This window comes from Lasioglossum baleicum, chromosome 5 (assembly GCF_051020765.1).
Source record: "Lasioglossum baleicum chromosome 5, iyLasBale1, whole genome shotgun sequence".
NCBI lineage: Eukaryota > Metazoa > Arthropoda > Insecta > Hymenoptera > Halictidae > Lasioglossum > Lasioglossum baleicum.
The window spans coordinates 1412688-1429923 of record NC_134933.1 but is presented as its reverse complement, the minus strand read 5'-3'; the positions used below and the strand labels follow the sequence as shown (position 1 = coordinate 1429923).

General features: G+C 36.8%; 2 protein-coding genes across 5 annotated transcripts in view; one reads left to right on the top strand and one right to left on the bottom strand.

Annotated features, from left to right (window-relative positions):
- Nucleotides 1–159: 159 nt before the first annotated feature.
- Emb (exportin-1 emb) lies at nt 160–7513 on the bottom strand. 4 transcript variants are annotated; one of them, XM_076424529.1, is made up of 14 exons: nt 7354–7513; nt 5987–6221; nt 5706–5900; nt 5259–5609; nt 4469–5179; nt 4147–4381; nt 3877–4040; nt 3484–3618; nt 3263–3406; nt 2813–2959; nt 2478–2726; nt 1593–1842; nt 1258–1508; nt 160–1174 (listed from the first exon to the last, which is right to left on the bottom strand). In XM_076424529.1, exons 2-14 carry the CDS (start codon nt 6182–6184, stop codon nt 1028–1030), a joined length of 3177 nt encoding a protein of 1058 aa, XP_076280644.1. In that variant the 5' UTR covers nt 6185–6221; nt 7354–7513; the 3' UTR covers nt 160–1027. The 4 variants fall into 4 exon arrangements, with proteins under 4 accessions (XP_076280644.1, XP_076280643.1, XP_076280642.1 ...); XM_076424528.1 differs by lacking the exon at nt 7354–7513 and adding an exon at nt 7175–7347; XM_076424527.1 differs by lacking the exon at nt 7354–7513 and adding an exon at nt 6993–7168.
- Nucleotides 7319–17236, top strand: part of Rab3-gap (Rab3 GTPase activating protein) — an 11310-nt gene continuing 1392 nt past the window's right edge. Inside the window, exons 1-18 of the mRNA XM_076424526.1 lie at nt 7319–7340; nt 7991–8189; nt 8258–8365; nt 8483–8564; nt 8659–8785; nt 9210–9411; nt 9488–9815; nt 10280–10723; nt 10815–11194; nt 11262–11639; nt 11727–11927; nt 12109–12490; nt 12561–12655; nt 12758–12928; nt 13016–13189; nt 13281–13462; nt 14187–14408; nt 15895–16185. Coding sequence (XP_076280641.1) covers nt 8105–8189; nt 8258–8365; nt 8483–8564; nt 8659–8785; nt 9210–9411; nt 9488–9815; nt 10280–10723; nt 10815–11194; nt 11262–11639; nt 11727–11927; nt 12109–12490; nt 12561–12655; nt 12758–12928; nt 13016–13189; nt 13281–13462; nt 14187–14408; nt 15895–16185 — 3852 coding nt within the window. The 5' untranslated portion in view covers nt 7319–7340; nt 7991–8104. The remainder of the gene's footprint in view (nt 7341–7990; nt 8190–8257; nt 8366–8482; nt 8565–8658; nt 8786–9209; nt 9412–9487; nt 9816–10279; nt 10724–10814; nt 11195–11261; nt 11640–11726; nt 11928–12108; nt 12491–12560; nt 12656–12757; nt 12929–13015; nt 13190–13280; nt 13463–14186; nt 14409–15894; nt 16186–17236) is intronic.

The window sequence follows — 17236 nt, the reverse complement described above, 5'->3', positions numbered from 1 at the left end:
AATATATTTTATAATAAATCTACGAGTACATAGGAATTATTAGAAAAAGTGAAGCCTAAAAAATGCGATGTGTGAAGTTTCGTTTAATTTACAAAATTCCTCCATGTGACTTGCAATGTATCATATATATCTATATTTCTATATATCTATATATAGTAATAATAATAGCATTACCATACAACTTTATGCAGATAAAAACTCACATATACGTGTAACATCCTCTAAATTTGTTGAAACAATACTATTTTATGTATACATATATAATATGTTCAAGATATCCCAATTTAAATTTAATGCATGTCAGAAAGCAGCATCCCCTAGGTACTATCAAATTGAATTCTGTCGCAGTACGATTATCGATTAATAATTACAACTGAACGAGATTTATAATATAATACATGTAACTGTTTTCAAACAATCGTGAATCACATAGGCGTAACTTATGTATAAAAATATGCAACAGAATTTTTCTTTCTACGGACAACAAATATATTAGGTTGTAAAGAAAGTTCTTGCGGTTTTTATTATAAAATCAAAATAACAAAAACCGTAAGAACTTTCTTTCCGACCTAATAGCTACCACACGTGTATTTATTGTTCCATCGTTATCAAACGCTTTCAGTGCGCATCCATTCGTACACCACCTCGAATTCGTAGTAAATTTTTTCTTAAATATCGATATTTAAAAATTTTTTTTCTTCTTTCTTTCTTTCGTTATTTTTTCCTTGTTTGTTATTACATTAAATAGTATTGTTCAGCACACACTCACTTGTTACCCACAACAGAAGTTTTAATTCTATTAAAATCGCATAACAGACAAACAATTACCACGTTTCGGGCTTACCTCCTTAACAAGAATGTTATATTGTAATCTTGGCTTTAAAAAGTATATAATGACGTAAATCCATTTTGATGGTAGTTGTGGTACATGTGGGGAAAATTGCAGATCAAAAGATACGATAGTCTCTGTAACAGAATGTTTCTCATTGAGATGTGCAGGAGAGAAGCAACGAAGACGACTGGCAATTCAGTCCTGCATTTCTTCTGGTATGTCGTGAGGATTAAGTAGTCCCGGAACGGCCATTTGTTGTCGTCTTTTCTCTTCCTGAGCCAATCGCAACGCATTTTCCCGCTCTTCCAAATAGAGATCAGAGTCATCTTCACCGGTGTACTCCTGCGGGAACAAACGCGAACATGTATTCTCTTCGATATGACACCGCGACAAAAAATAATAAGAAAAGCATCGCGAATGCTTACTCTAATTTGAACAAGAAAATCTCTAAGATGTTCCTTGAATGCTGGGATATTTTGGTTAAGATTAAATAAACCTTGTACAGTGATTTTAATCTGATTATCAGTCAGGTGTGGAAATGCTGCTTTAAGCAATCTTGCAACGAATTCTTGAACGTATAATACATTGTCTGGTATAGGTCCCAATGGCACCTGAATTCGTCCGAGTTCAACCAATGAGAACATGTACGCCAGGATAGTGGCATGCATAGTAAGGCCTAGATATTCGACCAATAGATTAATTACACGAAAACAATATTAAATTAATAAGTGACTTCGAATGATGTTCATATAAACTATACCTGCTATATGAGATGAGTCTGTAACTACGCTAAATATGTGTTGAAGAATATCTGTGAAATATGTTCGATAGAAGTTCTGAGCTGCCGGCTCGCTTTCGACGTTTTGTAGAAGTTGATAAAGTATTTGCAACCCTGTATCTGCGACATTTCTCATCGTGTGTTTGAAAGCCCAGATGATCGAGTCGAGAACGAGTTTGAATTGTGCTGGTCGAATTACAAGAAATGCAGGGAAACAGTACATATTTACAGCCTAAAACGGAAAAGAATTAAATACTATACATAACAATAAAGAAGGATATACAGTAGCGGACAAAAGTTTAAGACCGCTCTAAAGAAGACGATAACTTTTTCAATATTGTACTATGCGATTTGAACTTTTTTGGGAGCTAGAGCAATTAGTTTACTGAAGGATGTGAAAAGTTTTTTCAAAAATTGCAATTGATCGGAGAATTGTTGAGAAAATACTAAAAGTTTATTTTTTTTAACTTTTTTTAACGATTTATTGCCGAAAATCGTGAAAATCTGCCATTTTTACCATTTTTAAACGTTTGTAGCTCATTGCAACGTCGACCGATTTTGACGAAATTTTCAGAATATGTTTAATCGACACAGATCTACAAAACGTATTTTTTAAATTTTCAATATAGACCCATATAAAAAAGTTAAAAAATCAACTTTTAGTATTTTCTCAACAATTCCGATCAATTGTAATTTTTGAAAAAATTTCTTTTCACATCCTTCAGTACACTAATTGCTCTAGCTTCCCAAAAAAGTTCAAATCGTATAGATAGTAGAATATTAAAAAAGTTATCGTCTTCTTTAAAGCGGTCTTAAACTTTTGTCCGCTACTGTAGATATAGACGTCTTGTCTTCTGGTACAGATACCTGTAGAAGTAAAAAGAAATTCGTTCTGTGCTCAGGGAATTCCTCAAAATCTTTGTTAATCATTTCTAGAGTACATTCAAACACAGCATCAAATATTTTCGGTATTTCACAGGTAATGTAGTCCTCTAATTTATTTACGATAATGGCCATAGCACTCAACACCTCTGGTTCTCGAGCACAATGAACATTCGTCTTTTGATAATCCAACAACACAGCGTCTAATAGCGGTGGTATAAAGTTCTCTGAAACCTGTAATCGTGGACAGCATATTCATGTAATACAACAGTATTTCGATCGCAACAATTGTCTGTAATGAATGAAGAAACAAAGCTTGCCATTTGTTCGTCGGTCGTTCTGCTGATCCAATCTGAGATCAATTTTAATGTTTCCTTTTTCACTACTCTCATACTCTTAATTAAAGATTGTTCCATTACTACTTCACCATTCAAAGCTATTGCAGCACTTATATTTTCACTCATAACCTGGACAAGAAATCAATGTAAGTATTCATTCTTTGACGAAAGAATTTCGCATACAATTAACACATTATCTGTCAGCCATTATTTCATAATTTTTCAAAGTTCATGGTTCTGAACTATTTAATAGAGCCATCAATCGTAAATCGACGAGTCATACCCAGTAATGGAATCTAATAACTTCGTTTCATATTATTATTATGAAAAAGAAGATTTTTATCCTTTCTTTCGGTACAACGCAATGATTGAAAATCCTATTAATAGGCTTCCGGTAGATAAAGTGTTAAGACTCCATAGTTGGAAGTTCACCTTATAAACGTTCAACATATCTAAATATATTCTTCCTAATTGTATCACGTACGGATGCCCGAGAGCTTTGCAAGCTCTAACATTTGTTTTTAAAATGCTACCAAGTTGTTTTACAGCTTCTTGGTCTTTTAACACATCTACATTCTGAAAAATAAAATGTTTTTAATTAGCGAACTATATTCGATTCGTTACACAATAAAATTTTATGTCGTTCCGCTTACTTTAGATGCTTGACTTATGATATCGTCCCAAACTTGATTTGGTAGAAGCATATACTTTTCTATCAGTTGTTCTTGGACTACTGTATCCGTCTGTGCACTTATCATATAACCAACTGCTTCATAAAAGGTATGTACCTAATAGGGGAGAGATTTAGTAAGAAGCATTTTTTAAAACTATTTAACACTCGCACGACAGTCGGCAGGGGTCTTTTTAGACCCAGAAATTACAGTTTCAAGGAAGACAACAAATGTAGAATGTATAAATTGCGATGAGGATTCATAAAAAATAAACTGGTGTAGTATAGAAATGTCTGGGTCTTAAAAAATCCACCGATGGCCGTTTAAGTAGTTGAACATTAACATTACTTGTGTTGCCAATTCTCTTCGTCTTACCTGTTGTGTTTGAAGGTCACAGATAATACTACTAACTGTAGAAAGAATTTCTTCGATAAATGGTACTGATTCCCCTAATTGTACTGTCACGAAATGTCGCCTGCACTTTAGTGCTATTTTTATAAACGTGTCACAGGCCATATCTTGCACACCATCATGTGTTTCTACAAGCAGTGTTCATTAGTAACGCGAACCGGACACGTTTAAAAGCAATGCTATTACAATGCCATTGCTTTCTGTAACTGCATACTAATAATAAAATGTTTTTACCATGCATAAATTCAAATAGTTTATTTACAACAGTCTTTAAAAACTTCCAATGTGCTCTGAGAAATCTTGGATATTGCCCAACTACATACATAATATTGCTAGCGATGATAGCTTTATTATCTTTGCCTTTTTTCTGTTCACAAAGACCAAGAAGGTCCTTGATCACAGTTACTAAAAAGCGTTTCTCATCTTCTTCGTGCATAGCACCCGAAATACTACCTATTGCCCAACATAACTAACAAAAGAATCATAGAAATTGTTAGTTGAATTGAATTCTTCGAGAAAAAGAACGTATTACACGACACTGTGAAAGATTACTCACTGCATTGAGATTCTTCCAGGACCATTCTGTGCCGTTCACTTGATTTTGTAACTTCTCTGTCATTATTCTATCGGTATCCAGATGATCAAGATGGGTAAGATACACGAGAGTCTCTCTCATATTTTTATATAAACTAATAGAGTCGGTATCCTTCATAAACTCTCTGACGACTTCCCCGTTTTCGTTCTCTACAACAAGAACTTCTTCCGGTTTAGCCATTCTGCTGATCATTATGTATCGCACCTTCGTCAAAACTGGACAATAGAATAGTCTTCTAGACGGGATTGTTATCGATTTAGCAACAAATACTGGTGACGGTGCCACGAATCTATATAAATCGATTGCTAACGAACTCCAATATTCCAAACAGATTTTAAATATTTCGACCTCCTCGACTTCGGAAATCAACAATAGATAATGCAACGCCTTCAGCAGCATTTCGTTTAGCTGTTTTTTCTCTATAAATGGGCCATGTTCCTTCAAACATGTACATAAAAATATCGCTAAGTTTTGAATAAAATTCTGTTCTTGATCTTGACCAGCTGCGTATGCCTCGCGTATGTTAGTTTCGAGCGGTAGTAATTGCTCCAACTGTCTCATCACGTTAACAAATAACATTACAAACACATCGTCGTATGTTGTCGCCGTGAGAGCAGCAATTTCGGTCAAGCATTTCAACGTGACGTTTCTGAATATGGGTACGTTCAAGAACTACAACAGAAGATAAAACGATGATCGCACCGGATGTTATTCAAGCGTGGACATTAACATAATAGACGATTTAAATTACCTTGAATACTAAAGTGTTTATCAATTTCGTTTCAAAAATATATCCAAGGGGAATCCAATTTAAAAATTTTAGAAGAGTTTCTAACGTGACCAATACCAGTGGGATATTTTGCGAGTTATCCAAAACATATTGACAAAGTTGAAAGATCTGGGAGAATTCGCTACACATCGTGTCCTTTAAGTGTTTCGCTTTTGTTTGTGTCATTTGTCCACTAGAAAAGTCAAATACTTCTTCCGATAGCAATTTCAAAATTGTCATATTGTTTTGACAAAGGCTTTCGTTTGTTTTGCTCGCCCCGACAATATCACCGATAAAAGATTCCCAATTTTTTGGCCATTCTCGTTTTAAAACCTACAAGCAAGGACAAGGACAATATGTTTCGTTAATACGAGAAATACTCGCTAATACTCGCTTCTGTTTCTTAAAGAGACATTTGTTCTCACTTACCTGAACTAAAATCATATTGAGTTTATTGAGGTAAACTTTTTGTGCTTCCATTGTTTCTGGATCACTGCTTGTTTTTATAATAAGCCCTACAATATACTTTTTTATACCCTCGCACTGATTTCGTGGTAATACTTTCCATCGTGTCTTTATTACTTGTTCCAATATTTGTAAAGCATAATACTTTGTTTGTTGGTTCTATATAGAAAGATTCGTGTCTATCAATAGAGAAGTTTACTCGTGTTTCGTAGACAAAAAGAATGAACGAGAATATACTAGATTACCTGTGAATATTCTAGAATAGTATCTACACGTGTCCATGCATTTGGATGTTCCTTAAGTGTGGTTAATACTTCCTGTGCAAGCTTTTGTTGCTCGCCTATTCCATTATACATACAACCTACTACATTATCGAGAAGCGTTATGTCAAGCTTCTGATTAAAATCTAAAAGCTTGGATGCTTGTTCTGCCAAAGTTGTCATTGTTTATTATAAACCTTTCAATTCTCATACACTCTATCTGAAAACAATTAACATCCATGTAATCGATTGGGATCAATTGGAATAAAGTATATAACGCATAGAAAGCTATAATCAGACGTAAACATTAGAAAGTACCATATTTACAATGGCACAAATCCAAAATAGAAAGAAACTGAAAAGACTGGAATTGTATAAAAATCGGGTGAAGCGAATGTTCTGATTGTTAAATTGAACAAGACAGTCAACGGTATAGAAGCGTACTGTGACCACTGATTTGTTAGAAAACGCTTCGTTAGGATGAACAAACATTTGTTTCGAATCAGCACGATTTTAGAGAGAAACAGGACACACAATAGGGACTCGGAAAAGGCAAGAGCATCGACTAATTGTTTTGCTTCCGTGGAAGAACGGTCCCGCGTCCCGGTTCGGGATGGGTAACGTAGGCACCGGTGAAAAAACTCGAGCCCGGTGTAAAGAACGAGACCGAACCGAAGCAACAATAACCGAGGAAATCGCAGTTAACGTGTACGCGAGGGAGGTCACCGCACTGCGACCGTTCGACCTAACCTACATTTGACAATTGCAAACAAGGTTATGTAGAGATTTATCATCTACGATGTTAGTAAATTCAGTGCGGAAAAGTGTTTCACGTGGTACGTTCGATCGCGTGGAAAGGAAGAACAGCGGCCGCGTAAAAGTATCGTTAAACGGATCATCGGGATTCGTTGGTTTTTGTTGTCCGGGTGCACTTTACTCATTGCGTCGTTATCGAATGCAGAAAAGTGTCGCGAACGACGTTTCAACGTACCGCATCGACTCCCGCACGTGGATTCTCAATTCTCAAGTAAAAAAAACACACGTCTCGCACCAGCAATCACAATCTCTCGCAATAAATCACAAGCAGAAAAAGGCCAAACACACAACAACCGCTGATTCCCGCGCGCGACCAATTTCGTTCCTCGTTTCACACACTCTCTCGCTGTTCCTCACCGTCTCGTTCTCTCTCTCTCTTTCTCTCTCTCTCTCTCCCTCTCTTTCTCTCTATACTCTATCTATCTCTCGCACGTTCTCTCGGTTCTCTCGCTCGCCTCTCCTGTCTCTGGTCTGGTTCGTTTCTCCCGACGATCGTCAGCGAGTGCTTCTCGTACGCGTAAATGTACGATACCCACCGAGGCCGTTGTTCGTCGTAACCCTCTTTTTTAAATCTCATGCGTCGTTTCGTGTCGTTTCGGCCGCGGCTATCAATGAGAAACGTGAAAACTTGATCACGTTACGCGCTCCTCAAACCCAACCTAAAGATTTTCGAAAATAATAACAAAATGGCTGAACACGTTACGCGGACCATTGCGGAGAAACGGCACGTCCCATTGGTTCTAACGATCTATCTCCGCCAATCAGAAAAATTCTAGCGGCTCTTTCTGAAACGTCGCGAATTACGTCACGTGATGTCATGCAACACGTGTTCTCCATTTTGACTCGAAATTCGCATGGAAGAAACGTTTTGCATCCACATTAACGAATCATAACGCGACGTTATCTATTCATGTAATCGTTCCTTTTCTTACTGTTTTCTCATTTTTCGCTTGGGTATTATCGATACGCCGGGAACTCTGATAATACATATATATTCGCCGACGTTCATTTCTTCGCGATTAGCCAATTCTGTGAGACGAACACGAAGAATCTCTGCAATACATATACTATCCCGTTCGCAAACATGCGACATTTACGAACGTATTAGCTGTCCGACGAACATGCGTATCAGCTTATCAGCTTTGTCAACTGTTGTCAACGTCTTGTTTTCAGCCTGACTGCTCGACCGTAAATATACTCACGTATACTATTTACATCCTCGGACAGACAGAACATCATCGAAAGAGCTATTTGCAGGATTATTATTATTTATGTAATCGATTAGACATGTCCTGTCAGATAAAGGGGATCGCGAATCTGATTAATACAAGTAACATAAAGGAAGTACTTTTTGGAGAATCTTCCAAGAGATGTGAGTGTCCAGATTTTTCGTTCTGTCATCTACTGGAAATATCAAACGTCGATATTACGTGTTTCCAGTTGACATTCCGCAAAATGAGTTGCCGCTGCAAGATTGTTTTATATCGCTGTCGTCGACGGGAGATGTTCTTGCCATGGCATATAATACAAAGATGATCATATTAATTTGTACGTACTGTTTTCACGTATTTACACATATAATCCTTATTTAATCATATTTTCATTATTCCTACTATTTCCTGCAATGCATTTCGTAAATCAATGTACATTTTAATTCTATATCAGCGAGATGGGATTCTTTAGAGCCCAACGAGACAAAGAACAAATTCCATATGATATGGTACGGGGAAATAGCAAGAGAGCCAAAGTATGTCTTCGTTATAGTACCTACCAAATTTGCTGCCTCGTTAATTTTATGAATTCGTTTGAAAATATGTCCATATATTGAAAGTGTTTTTTAGCGAATGGATAATGTCGGTGATCTGTTTACCTCTACTCTCTTTGGGTAAAGCCAGCAGTGGCAGTAATCCAGATTGGACATGCATTATTGTTGGTTTCAACACTGGTTTTATTAGGTTCTACACTGAAGTAAGTGGTATTAATTGTTAACCCTTTGCCCTTTCCTTTGTCGAGTGTCGCTCGTCATCAGAGAAAGGAAAATGTAAATGAAACAGGTTTTTATATGTATTCGGTTTTTCCTTTATTTATAGAATTTCTCATTTTTTAATTAGAAACAAATATAAATTACAACAAAGTTCGAGAGCTATATTTAATATAACTAGTAAACAAAATTGTTTAAAATAAGTAGCAGTAAAGAAACTGACCTTTGAAGTAAATTTCAAATAAAACACTTAAAATAGTAGAGATTTGTCGGCAACAAAATCGAAAAATAATTTGGAGTGCGAAGGGTTAAAGGTGCGAATACGCTGGCAAGTATCGCCCGCATCTCGCAAGAACTTTCGGGTATTTTCAATTGATTTTGCTATCATCAAAATATCTGTACTTGATTCAGACAGGTGCATTACTATTAGGAGAGCAACTTCATAATGAATCAGTCATAGGATTAAAATGCCAGTCTTTTCGTTCGCCGAAACATGCAGGTGATACCGGTGTAACCGAAGAAGTACATGTAATCTACAACAGTGTTTTATGCGTGCTGCAAGGTTTTCCTTTATTTTCAACGCTGCGAGCATGCAGAAATCATTTGGCCAGGGGTACACAACAATAAGATTATAAAATAAATCGGAATTACATTTATCTCGTATCTACATAAATGTTTTATGATTACAGTGAAAGCAAATTGCGATGACCTACCACCGATCACAAACTTATCGTACAAGAAGTGGGGCTATAGAAATCAGGATATTATAAATGACTCCGAAGTAATTGGAACTACGTCTGTAAATAGTTTTGATCATTTAATGACTGCTTCGTTATGCGGCGGATATAATGCGTCTTACAGATCAAGCGCGCCTCAACACAATCTTGTTATTGCAACCGGCAAAAGACCGTTTGTTGGTTTTCATTATGCATTGGAAGGTGGTACAGCCCCGGTGTTGTCCGATGTAGCATTAGCAATGGCCAGCAAATTAGCTAATGCTATTGGAACTGCTGTTCCGTGAGTGTTGCATAATGTATTAATGTTATGCATTTAGTGTCAGGAGATATACATATCACCCGTAAGAGTGCTGCTAAAGTTCCTCATATAATTCGTAGCAGGCTTGGGTACATTTTATTTGCAACGAAATAACAAATGATATCATTTGATAACTAAATAAAAGAGAATCTAGAGAAAAGTCATTTTCATGTGTAAAATAATATCCAGCCGTATAAGATGATATCGAACACTTTTCAAATGTACTATTCGAAGAGAGAATGCCCAAGTCTGATTCATAGTGTACTAGTAACATTTGTAGAGTTTTAATTGAAGTACTAGGTCAGAGTGGCAAAGTTCGTGCCCGATTCCATGTTGTATTTTAATACGGAATCGGGCACGAACTTTTGCACTGACCACATTACATCTTTGTAATGTCTTTGCTTTCTAATTTCTACAAAATGTATCTGTCGTGTTTTCTCTTTTAGTTGGCTTCCACTTAGCTGGGGAAACTCGAAAAATCATGTTTCCCCTGAAGCTCCCAAAACCAGTACACACGAACCAGTTGAGCCAATGACTTGTAGATTTGGTCTGAGCGATATTACACGCGAAGGCTACTCGGTGATGTCCAGTCCGAATAAGATGTTGTCAGTAGTGTCGGATGCAATGGGTAGGGTAATATTGATAGACAATAGACGCGGTGTAGCGGTAAGAATGTGGAAGGGATATCGTGACGCACAATGCGGATGGATCGAAGCGGAAGAGGAGAAACATTCTGACGCGAACAAGGCATTTACTAAATTTAAACAAACGTCACATTTGCGTACCGCGTTGTTTCTAGTTATTTATGCTCCAAGAAAGGGTATCATAGATATATGGAGTACTCAACAAGGTCCTAAGATCACGACGTTCACTGCTAGTAAGCATGGACGGTGGGTGGCGTAATTACATTAAATAATATTTTTTTTTTCGTTGCTACTTGTGTGTGAAAAAAAGTTTAATCTTGTTCGTATGTTTCTACAGATTACTTTATATCAATTACGGACTTCTCGGTACAAACGATAGCGCACATTTGCCGAAGAACAAGCCTCAATATTCGTGTGTTTTCATGGATCCGCTGGGTGGTTTAAAGGAAATCACTGTTCCATTCCATTTCGCCCTTACGAGTAAAAATGGAAAGAGAGCGCGTGATATTCATCTACTGAGAAAATTGAAGACGTTCTTGCGCGAAGAAGAGTTCGACAATGAGAAACTAGTCTCCGAAATTACTAGTGTATGTACAGACTTGAAGACTAGCGAAATGAAAGTACAAACGATAGAAATGTTGATGATAAATAAACACATTATACCTGATGCTTTACTCGCGGCCACGGAATGCTTTACTAAGAAACCTGACGAACATGGTACAATTATTTATTGATACCACAGTTTTATAGAAGTTTAGGACAGTGTATAGCTTGCTTGTTTCAGACAAAGAAGAGATGGAACCCATAGAAAAAACATTGGAAATACTGACAACACAGTTGCAACAAGTGATTAAATTTTATAAACATATTCAATCGCAATTCGATAGTATAGGAGATCATAATTTCACCAAGGACGAGGATCTTAGCAGTACAGAACTAGCGTCAATTTTATTAACTTCCGAAATGGAAGTGCATAGGATTTATAAGTTATCCGATACGGTAAATAATTTTAAATGCTCAAGCTCCAGAGGGGAAACCAAAGTCAAGTTCAAAGAGAATGGAAGAATTTTCTTGAACTTTCTATCGTGCTTTGAGTACTACGGGGTTCCGGGTTTGTTGAATGCTAAGAAGAACATAAAGTCGGAGAAGAAACTTCAAGTTTGTAAGCAATGCGACTTATCGCGTAAAGTATATGTGTTACGTTCGCCGTTGTCGCAATTAATGTTTCCTTTTCGAATGTGATTTTTAGCGCAGTTAATGTATGAAGGATGTATCTACTCGAATGATAGAATTGAAGCTTGGAGAGAAACTGCTGTGAACAGTAACATTCAGCCTTTTGTTTTAATGGAGTTCGCTTTAATTTACTGGCTGAATAGAAAGAAGAAAATGTGTCTAGGACTGGAATTAAAACAATTCGTGCAGCTTTTGAAAGCTATTTGTTCGATAAACAGTAAGATCTAAAAGGCTGTTACTAATTATTCCTTACATTATATGATTTATTTATCGAGCTAAACCTATCGAGCCTTAAAAGTAATTGGTGCCTTTTATAAAAATCACAAGATTGAATTTATAGTGTTAAATGTAATGTAAATCTGAGATTGCTATTGTAATTGGAGCTCCTGCGATTGCAGATGTCGAAGAGATATGCAACGAAAAGAATGAGGTATCTTTATGGTGGAAAAATGTTCGGACGATTCTCTCTGATTCCACGAACCCATTCAAAGCGCTCACCGCTGCATTGGCGTGCAGAGCAGTTGCTACATCTTTGGAGAAAAACAGAGAAAAGGGTGCTAATAATACTGAAGACAATAGCTGTAACGAAAAAGATGCTAATCAAAATAGAAACGATTCAACAGATGTAGAAGAAGTAAAAGAGCCTACAGTCGGCATAGAATCGAACGACGATGCATACAATTTGACAAGCGAATGGGAGAATCTTACTAAAGATAATTGTCAATTTACATTGTATATTGGAAACCTTGAAGACATTACAATTTTAGACGCAATCGTGAGGTGAGCAATAGAATCGTCTATTGTGGATGAAGAAAACTGCAAATTGCAATGCACATGTACTGTGTTTCAGTCAGATGCCACTTTCGGACGAGACAACACAATTTTTCTCTCTACCGTTCGTCAAAGTCGATATTTCTTTAGGATCGGTTCTGTCGAAAGGAAAAGGTACATACTGTGTTCCTAGTTACTATCCCATATATTTTTGTAAAATTTCTGTCATTTTTCCAAGAATTTTTCTACATTAATAACTTTCCATAATTTTCTCAGGCTTCGTGTCCGAGATAGTCGCAAAATGGATCGTCTCAACGGGTATAGATCCAGCTCAATTATTAGATATCGAATCCGATGAACCACAGTTAGACGAATCATCCCCATTGCCATGTAATGAAACTGACACTGAAGCAAAAGACGATCAAACTGCCACTACAAGTATTTTAGGTGATATACTCCGTCGTATATAGATTTCGATTTCCCGTAACATTCAGATCTGCAAGAATTCTTTTCAAAACCGTGTGAAATTTTCAGAACGTGTCGCGTTGTTAAAGCATCATTTTCCATATAGTTTGACGAGTAGCGTTTTATTAGCCAACGTGTGCTGGGAATTCGCCATGTCGTGGAATAAGGATATTTCTCAAATGAAGTCCCTTAAAAGCGCATTGACTGTTTTACAACAGATACCAATGAAACAGATGAGGCATGGTAAATAATTTCATATTTGCATCATGCGTAGACTGCAGACTCTATAGTTTTTCTTTTACAATTAAATGTGTGTGTGTGGTTTTTTGATAAGGTGTTTGCTGTCTATTATGGTCTGTTCACATAAAGAAGAGAATGGAGTCTGTCGCAAAATTAATGAATAAGCTCGGCAAACTACCGAAGGAGACACTATGTGTTCAAGAAGTAGGCTTGAACGATTCACAGACGGTTGTATTTTTGGAGAACTGTGTTACGTTCTTGGAGATATTCATCGATGTAAGTTTGTGGTTAACATAATTAACCGATAAATACTAGGGGTGTGCGAGTACTTAGTTGCTTGGATACATTGTACGAGGGTAGTCCCAGAAGTACCCGACCGACCTAACAAAGAAAACACAAAAAATTTGGGAAAAAATAGCTTTATTTCTCAACGTAGTCTCCTTTTAGCTCGATACACTTTTCCCAGCGATGTTCAATAGCTTCGATACCCTGTTTATAGTGAGATCCGTCGAGCTCCTCAAAATGGCCATCAACCGCAGACTCCACCTCTTCATTGTTGGCAAATCTTTTACCACCGAGCCATTTTTTCAAGTTTGGAAAGAGAAAATAGTCTGAGGGGGCTAAATCTGGCGAATAGGGTGCGTGAGGAAGCAACTCGAACTTTAACTCATTGATTTTGGCCACCGCGATCCTGATGGAACAACACTTTCTTTCTCGCTAAATGCTATTGGTGGCTGTCAAACAATTACTAAACAACGTAGCGTCTTCAGATTTCAAACTTAAGTTTATAAAGATTGTACTTTTGGCTATAGTAAGTTTCCAAATAACAACCGCCAGCTATATGTCAAGGTCGGGTACTTCTAGGACTACCCTCGTACATTCTACGTTCTGTGTTTCGTGTCTCGAGTCGAGTTCGAGTCCTGACTGTTGATATCCAGAGTTGATCCGAAATAACTTTCCACACACCCCTAATAAATATTTATCTAACTAACTGCTTTAGGCGGAGGTGCTAGAGGCAGGAGAAAACGGTGCAGTGAAATCAGAGGAGTTATGGGACGGCTGCATTTCCGCTCCACAGCCGTTCGCCGCATTAGCAATTTCCCAAGCACCGGCTTGGTATGACCTGCTAATTTTACATGTACAATTAGCTAATGTCTTGTACATGATGGCACATTTTAGTCTGAAAGTAGTGAAACCACTGAACAATTTGTTCGAATCTGTGGTGAGTAAAAAAAAACGACACTACATACATATATCTTAAAGTATACACTCCTCAAAAGAATTAAGGGATCACTTGTGCGAACCCGAAAAATTGGTTCCACTTTACGTGATCATAACTCCGGCAAAAATTGCCGTATCGATATCGATATTGAAAGCCTGAAACCTCTAGTTTCAGATTCTCTGTTTCAAATTGCTGCTATGTTGGTTTTTTACAATGTTATAGCGATATGAAGACAACATTGACGGTTAACAAAAATTTTGTGCAACTTTGGAACATCACACAGGGAGCAACAAATTTTTTTGATAAATCGCGTTAATATCATTTGGAAGGGCTACCTTTCCTGTGTAAATTGTGTGGTTGTTAAATATTATGCGATTTTTTTTATTCGAGTTATTCAACATTGAAGTAAATATGGGCTTTTTAACTTTAACTGGCTCCAGAAAGCGAAGAAATGATCGTAGAATTTTGTGCAAAAAAGCAATAGAAAGAGCGTTTCTTTCTCTTCAAGGCACTCCTTTTGTTTTTTCAATTTCATTAACATTTCGATATACCAGGTGTTTCTGAAAATATGCTTAAAAAATGCACAATTTCCATTTTTCCTTTAACTCGCTATATCTCGGCGAGAAATGATCGTAATACCATGATCCGAACGTCAGACTGAAGCAGAGATTCTGCCGATTCGATTGAGTACACCCATGACAACTGTGTTTGAAGTTAGTGCTTCGCAGAAATTAGCGCGCCACGTACAGCGGCTGACTGACGTCTCTGAATACGCTACCAAACTCGATTCAAAATCAAAGAACTTTCGATAGAAATGAGGTAGAGCGATGAAATTTCTTTTAAAGTAAAGCTGAAACTTTGCAGAATATGGGAAAAATAGGGAGATTACGGTACGAACGGTTTTTAACTTTGAGAAAATTCGTTAAACTTGCACAATTTCAAGAAAATGTGGTTTCTCCGTTACCACGCGCGGAAAATTTTTTTTTTTAACATGCTATATATAATTTCCCGTAAATTTTTTCACGCTGTTTTCAAATCTGGTCTCAAAATTTGAAATATTTGAAATATTTACTTTAATGTTGAATAACTCGAATAAAAAAAATCGCACAATATTCAACAACCACACAATTTACACAGGAAATATAGGATAGCCCTTCCAAATGATATTAACACAATTTATCAAAAAAATTTGTTGCTCCCCGTGTGAGGTTCCAAAGTTGCACCAAATTTTTGTTAACCGTCAATGTTGTCTTCATCTCGCTATAACTTTGTAAAAAACCATCATAGCAACAATTTGAAACAGAGAATCTGAAACTAGAGGTTTCAGGCTTTCAATATCGATATCGATACGGCAATTTTTGCCGGAGTTATGATCACGTAAAGTGGGAGCAATTTTTCGGGTTCGCACAAGTGATCCCTTAATTCTTTTGAGGAGTGTACAGTGTACAATAACCTCGTTCGCATTTAATTTCGAGTTGATCCACAGGTGCAACTGCATTTTTTCCAAACTATAACGGATAAAGTGATGCTCACGTGGTATAGGGACGACAAACGAGATAGTTTGAGGACAGAATTTTTGTGTCGAGTAATAACCGCGTCGATGGGTTATATTCATCAAGAAACCGCCGATGGCAAGGCGTTGAGCTCGATGGAAGCTATCCAGTGGATGAGCAGATGCCAAAACCTAGCTACCATGTGGAAAATTAATAACGATGAACTGAGGATACACCAAGTCTGTCAATTATATGTCAATGGATTTGATCAGCTCGCGGAGGATGTAGGTTCTTAAGCTTGTTGTTAACACATTATCTACCGGCGATTATTTCATAATTTTTGAAAGTCTGTTCATGGCTAGGTAGTGCTGGATTCATGTGCCTATCATGGATAGGCTTCCAGTAACGTAATCTAATAATCTCGTTTGGTATTACTATATGTATAAAAGGAAATTTTTACTTCCCTTTTGGTACAGCATAATTAATAAAAATCCTATTAACACTAGCTTTACGGGACGTGTCGAAATGACGCGTTCTAATAATTTTAATTTACGATTATTGAGATGGTAAAGATGTATTCATGAGGAATTATTTAATCAATTTTATTCGTGGGAATGTATTATAAAAAAATAGCTAAAAATTTGGATAGACACATTCTCGTTATTTTTATGAAATAATGTAAAGTAGTCATCTAAAGTAGTGCTCCGTATATCTAGTGTTAACAGACTTCCGGTAGCAAAAGTGTTAAGTATTACCATATTTAACTTTACCTACCGGAAGCCTATTAATAGGATTTTCAATAATTGTGCTTTACCAATAGGGCCGGCCATCTGGGGGGTGCGGCGGATGCTATGCACCGCGGCCCCGCGATTGAGAGGGCCCCAACACACGATCAAGAACTAAAATAATCTAATTTTTCTGAAGTAATTAATGTATTAGCAAAAACAAAATCTCGCATTAAATAAACATGCATTAGTAATATACAGGGTGAGTTCTGTTTCTGAAGAAACATAACACCTAAATATCTCCGTTACTTTTCGTTGTACAAAAAAACTTCTTAGGATAAAGTTACACTGTTTGAAGGGCCACATGTAACGGTGTAAGGGAAAAAATTTTACAGGTCATTTCTTTACAAGATTTCAAGGTCATTGATATTTCTTTAAATGGAATGAGGTATTTTTTAATACATCAAACGATGCAGCAGGACATTCGTTATAAAAAAGTACTAACGTATGTCGAAAAGTTAGTAGTTCAAGAGATATTTCAATTTAAATAACTCTAAATGACCATTACTGTCGTACTAAGACGTTACACAAGATAGTAAACGCTAACATC

Coding starts and splice junctions, on each gene's coding strand:
- Emb (XM_076424529.1), bottom strand. CDS start 6,184: ATGACAACTTTGGCAGAACAAGCATCCAAGCTTTTAGATTTTAATCAG. Junction 5,180..5,258: donor TAAACACTTTAGTATTCAAG/GTAATTTAAATC, acceptor CTTCTGTTGTAG/TTCTTGAACGTACCCATATT. Junction 3,407..3,483: donor TCATAAGTCAAGCATCTAAA/GTAAGCGGAACG, acceptor TTTATTTTTCAG/AATGTAGATGTGTTAAAAGA.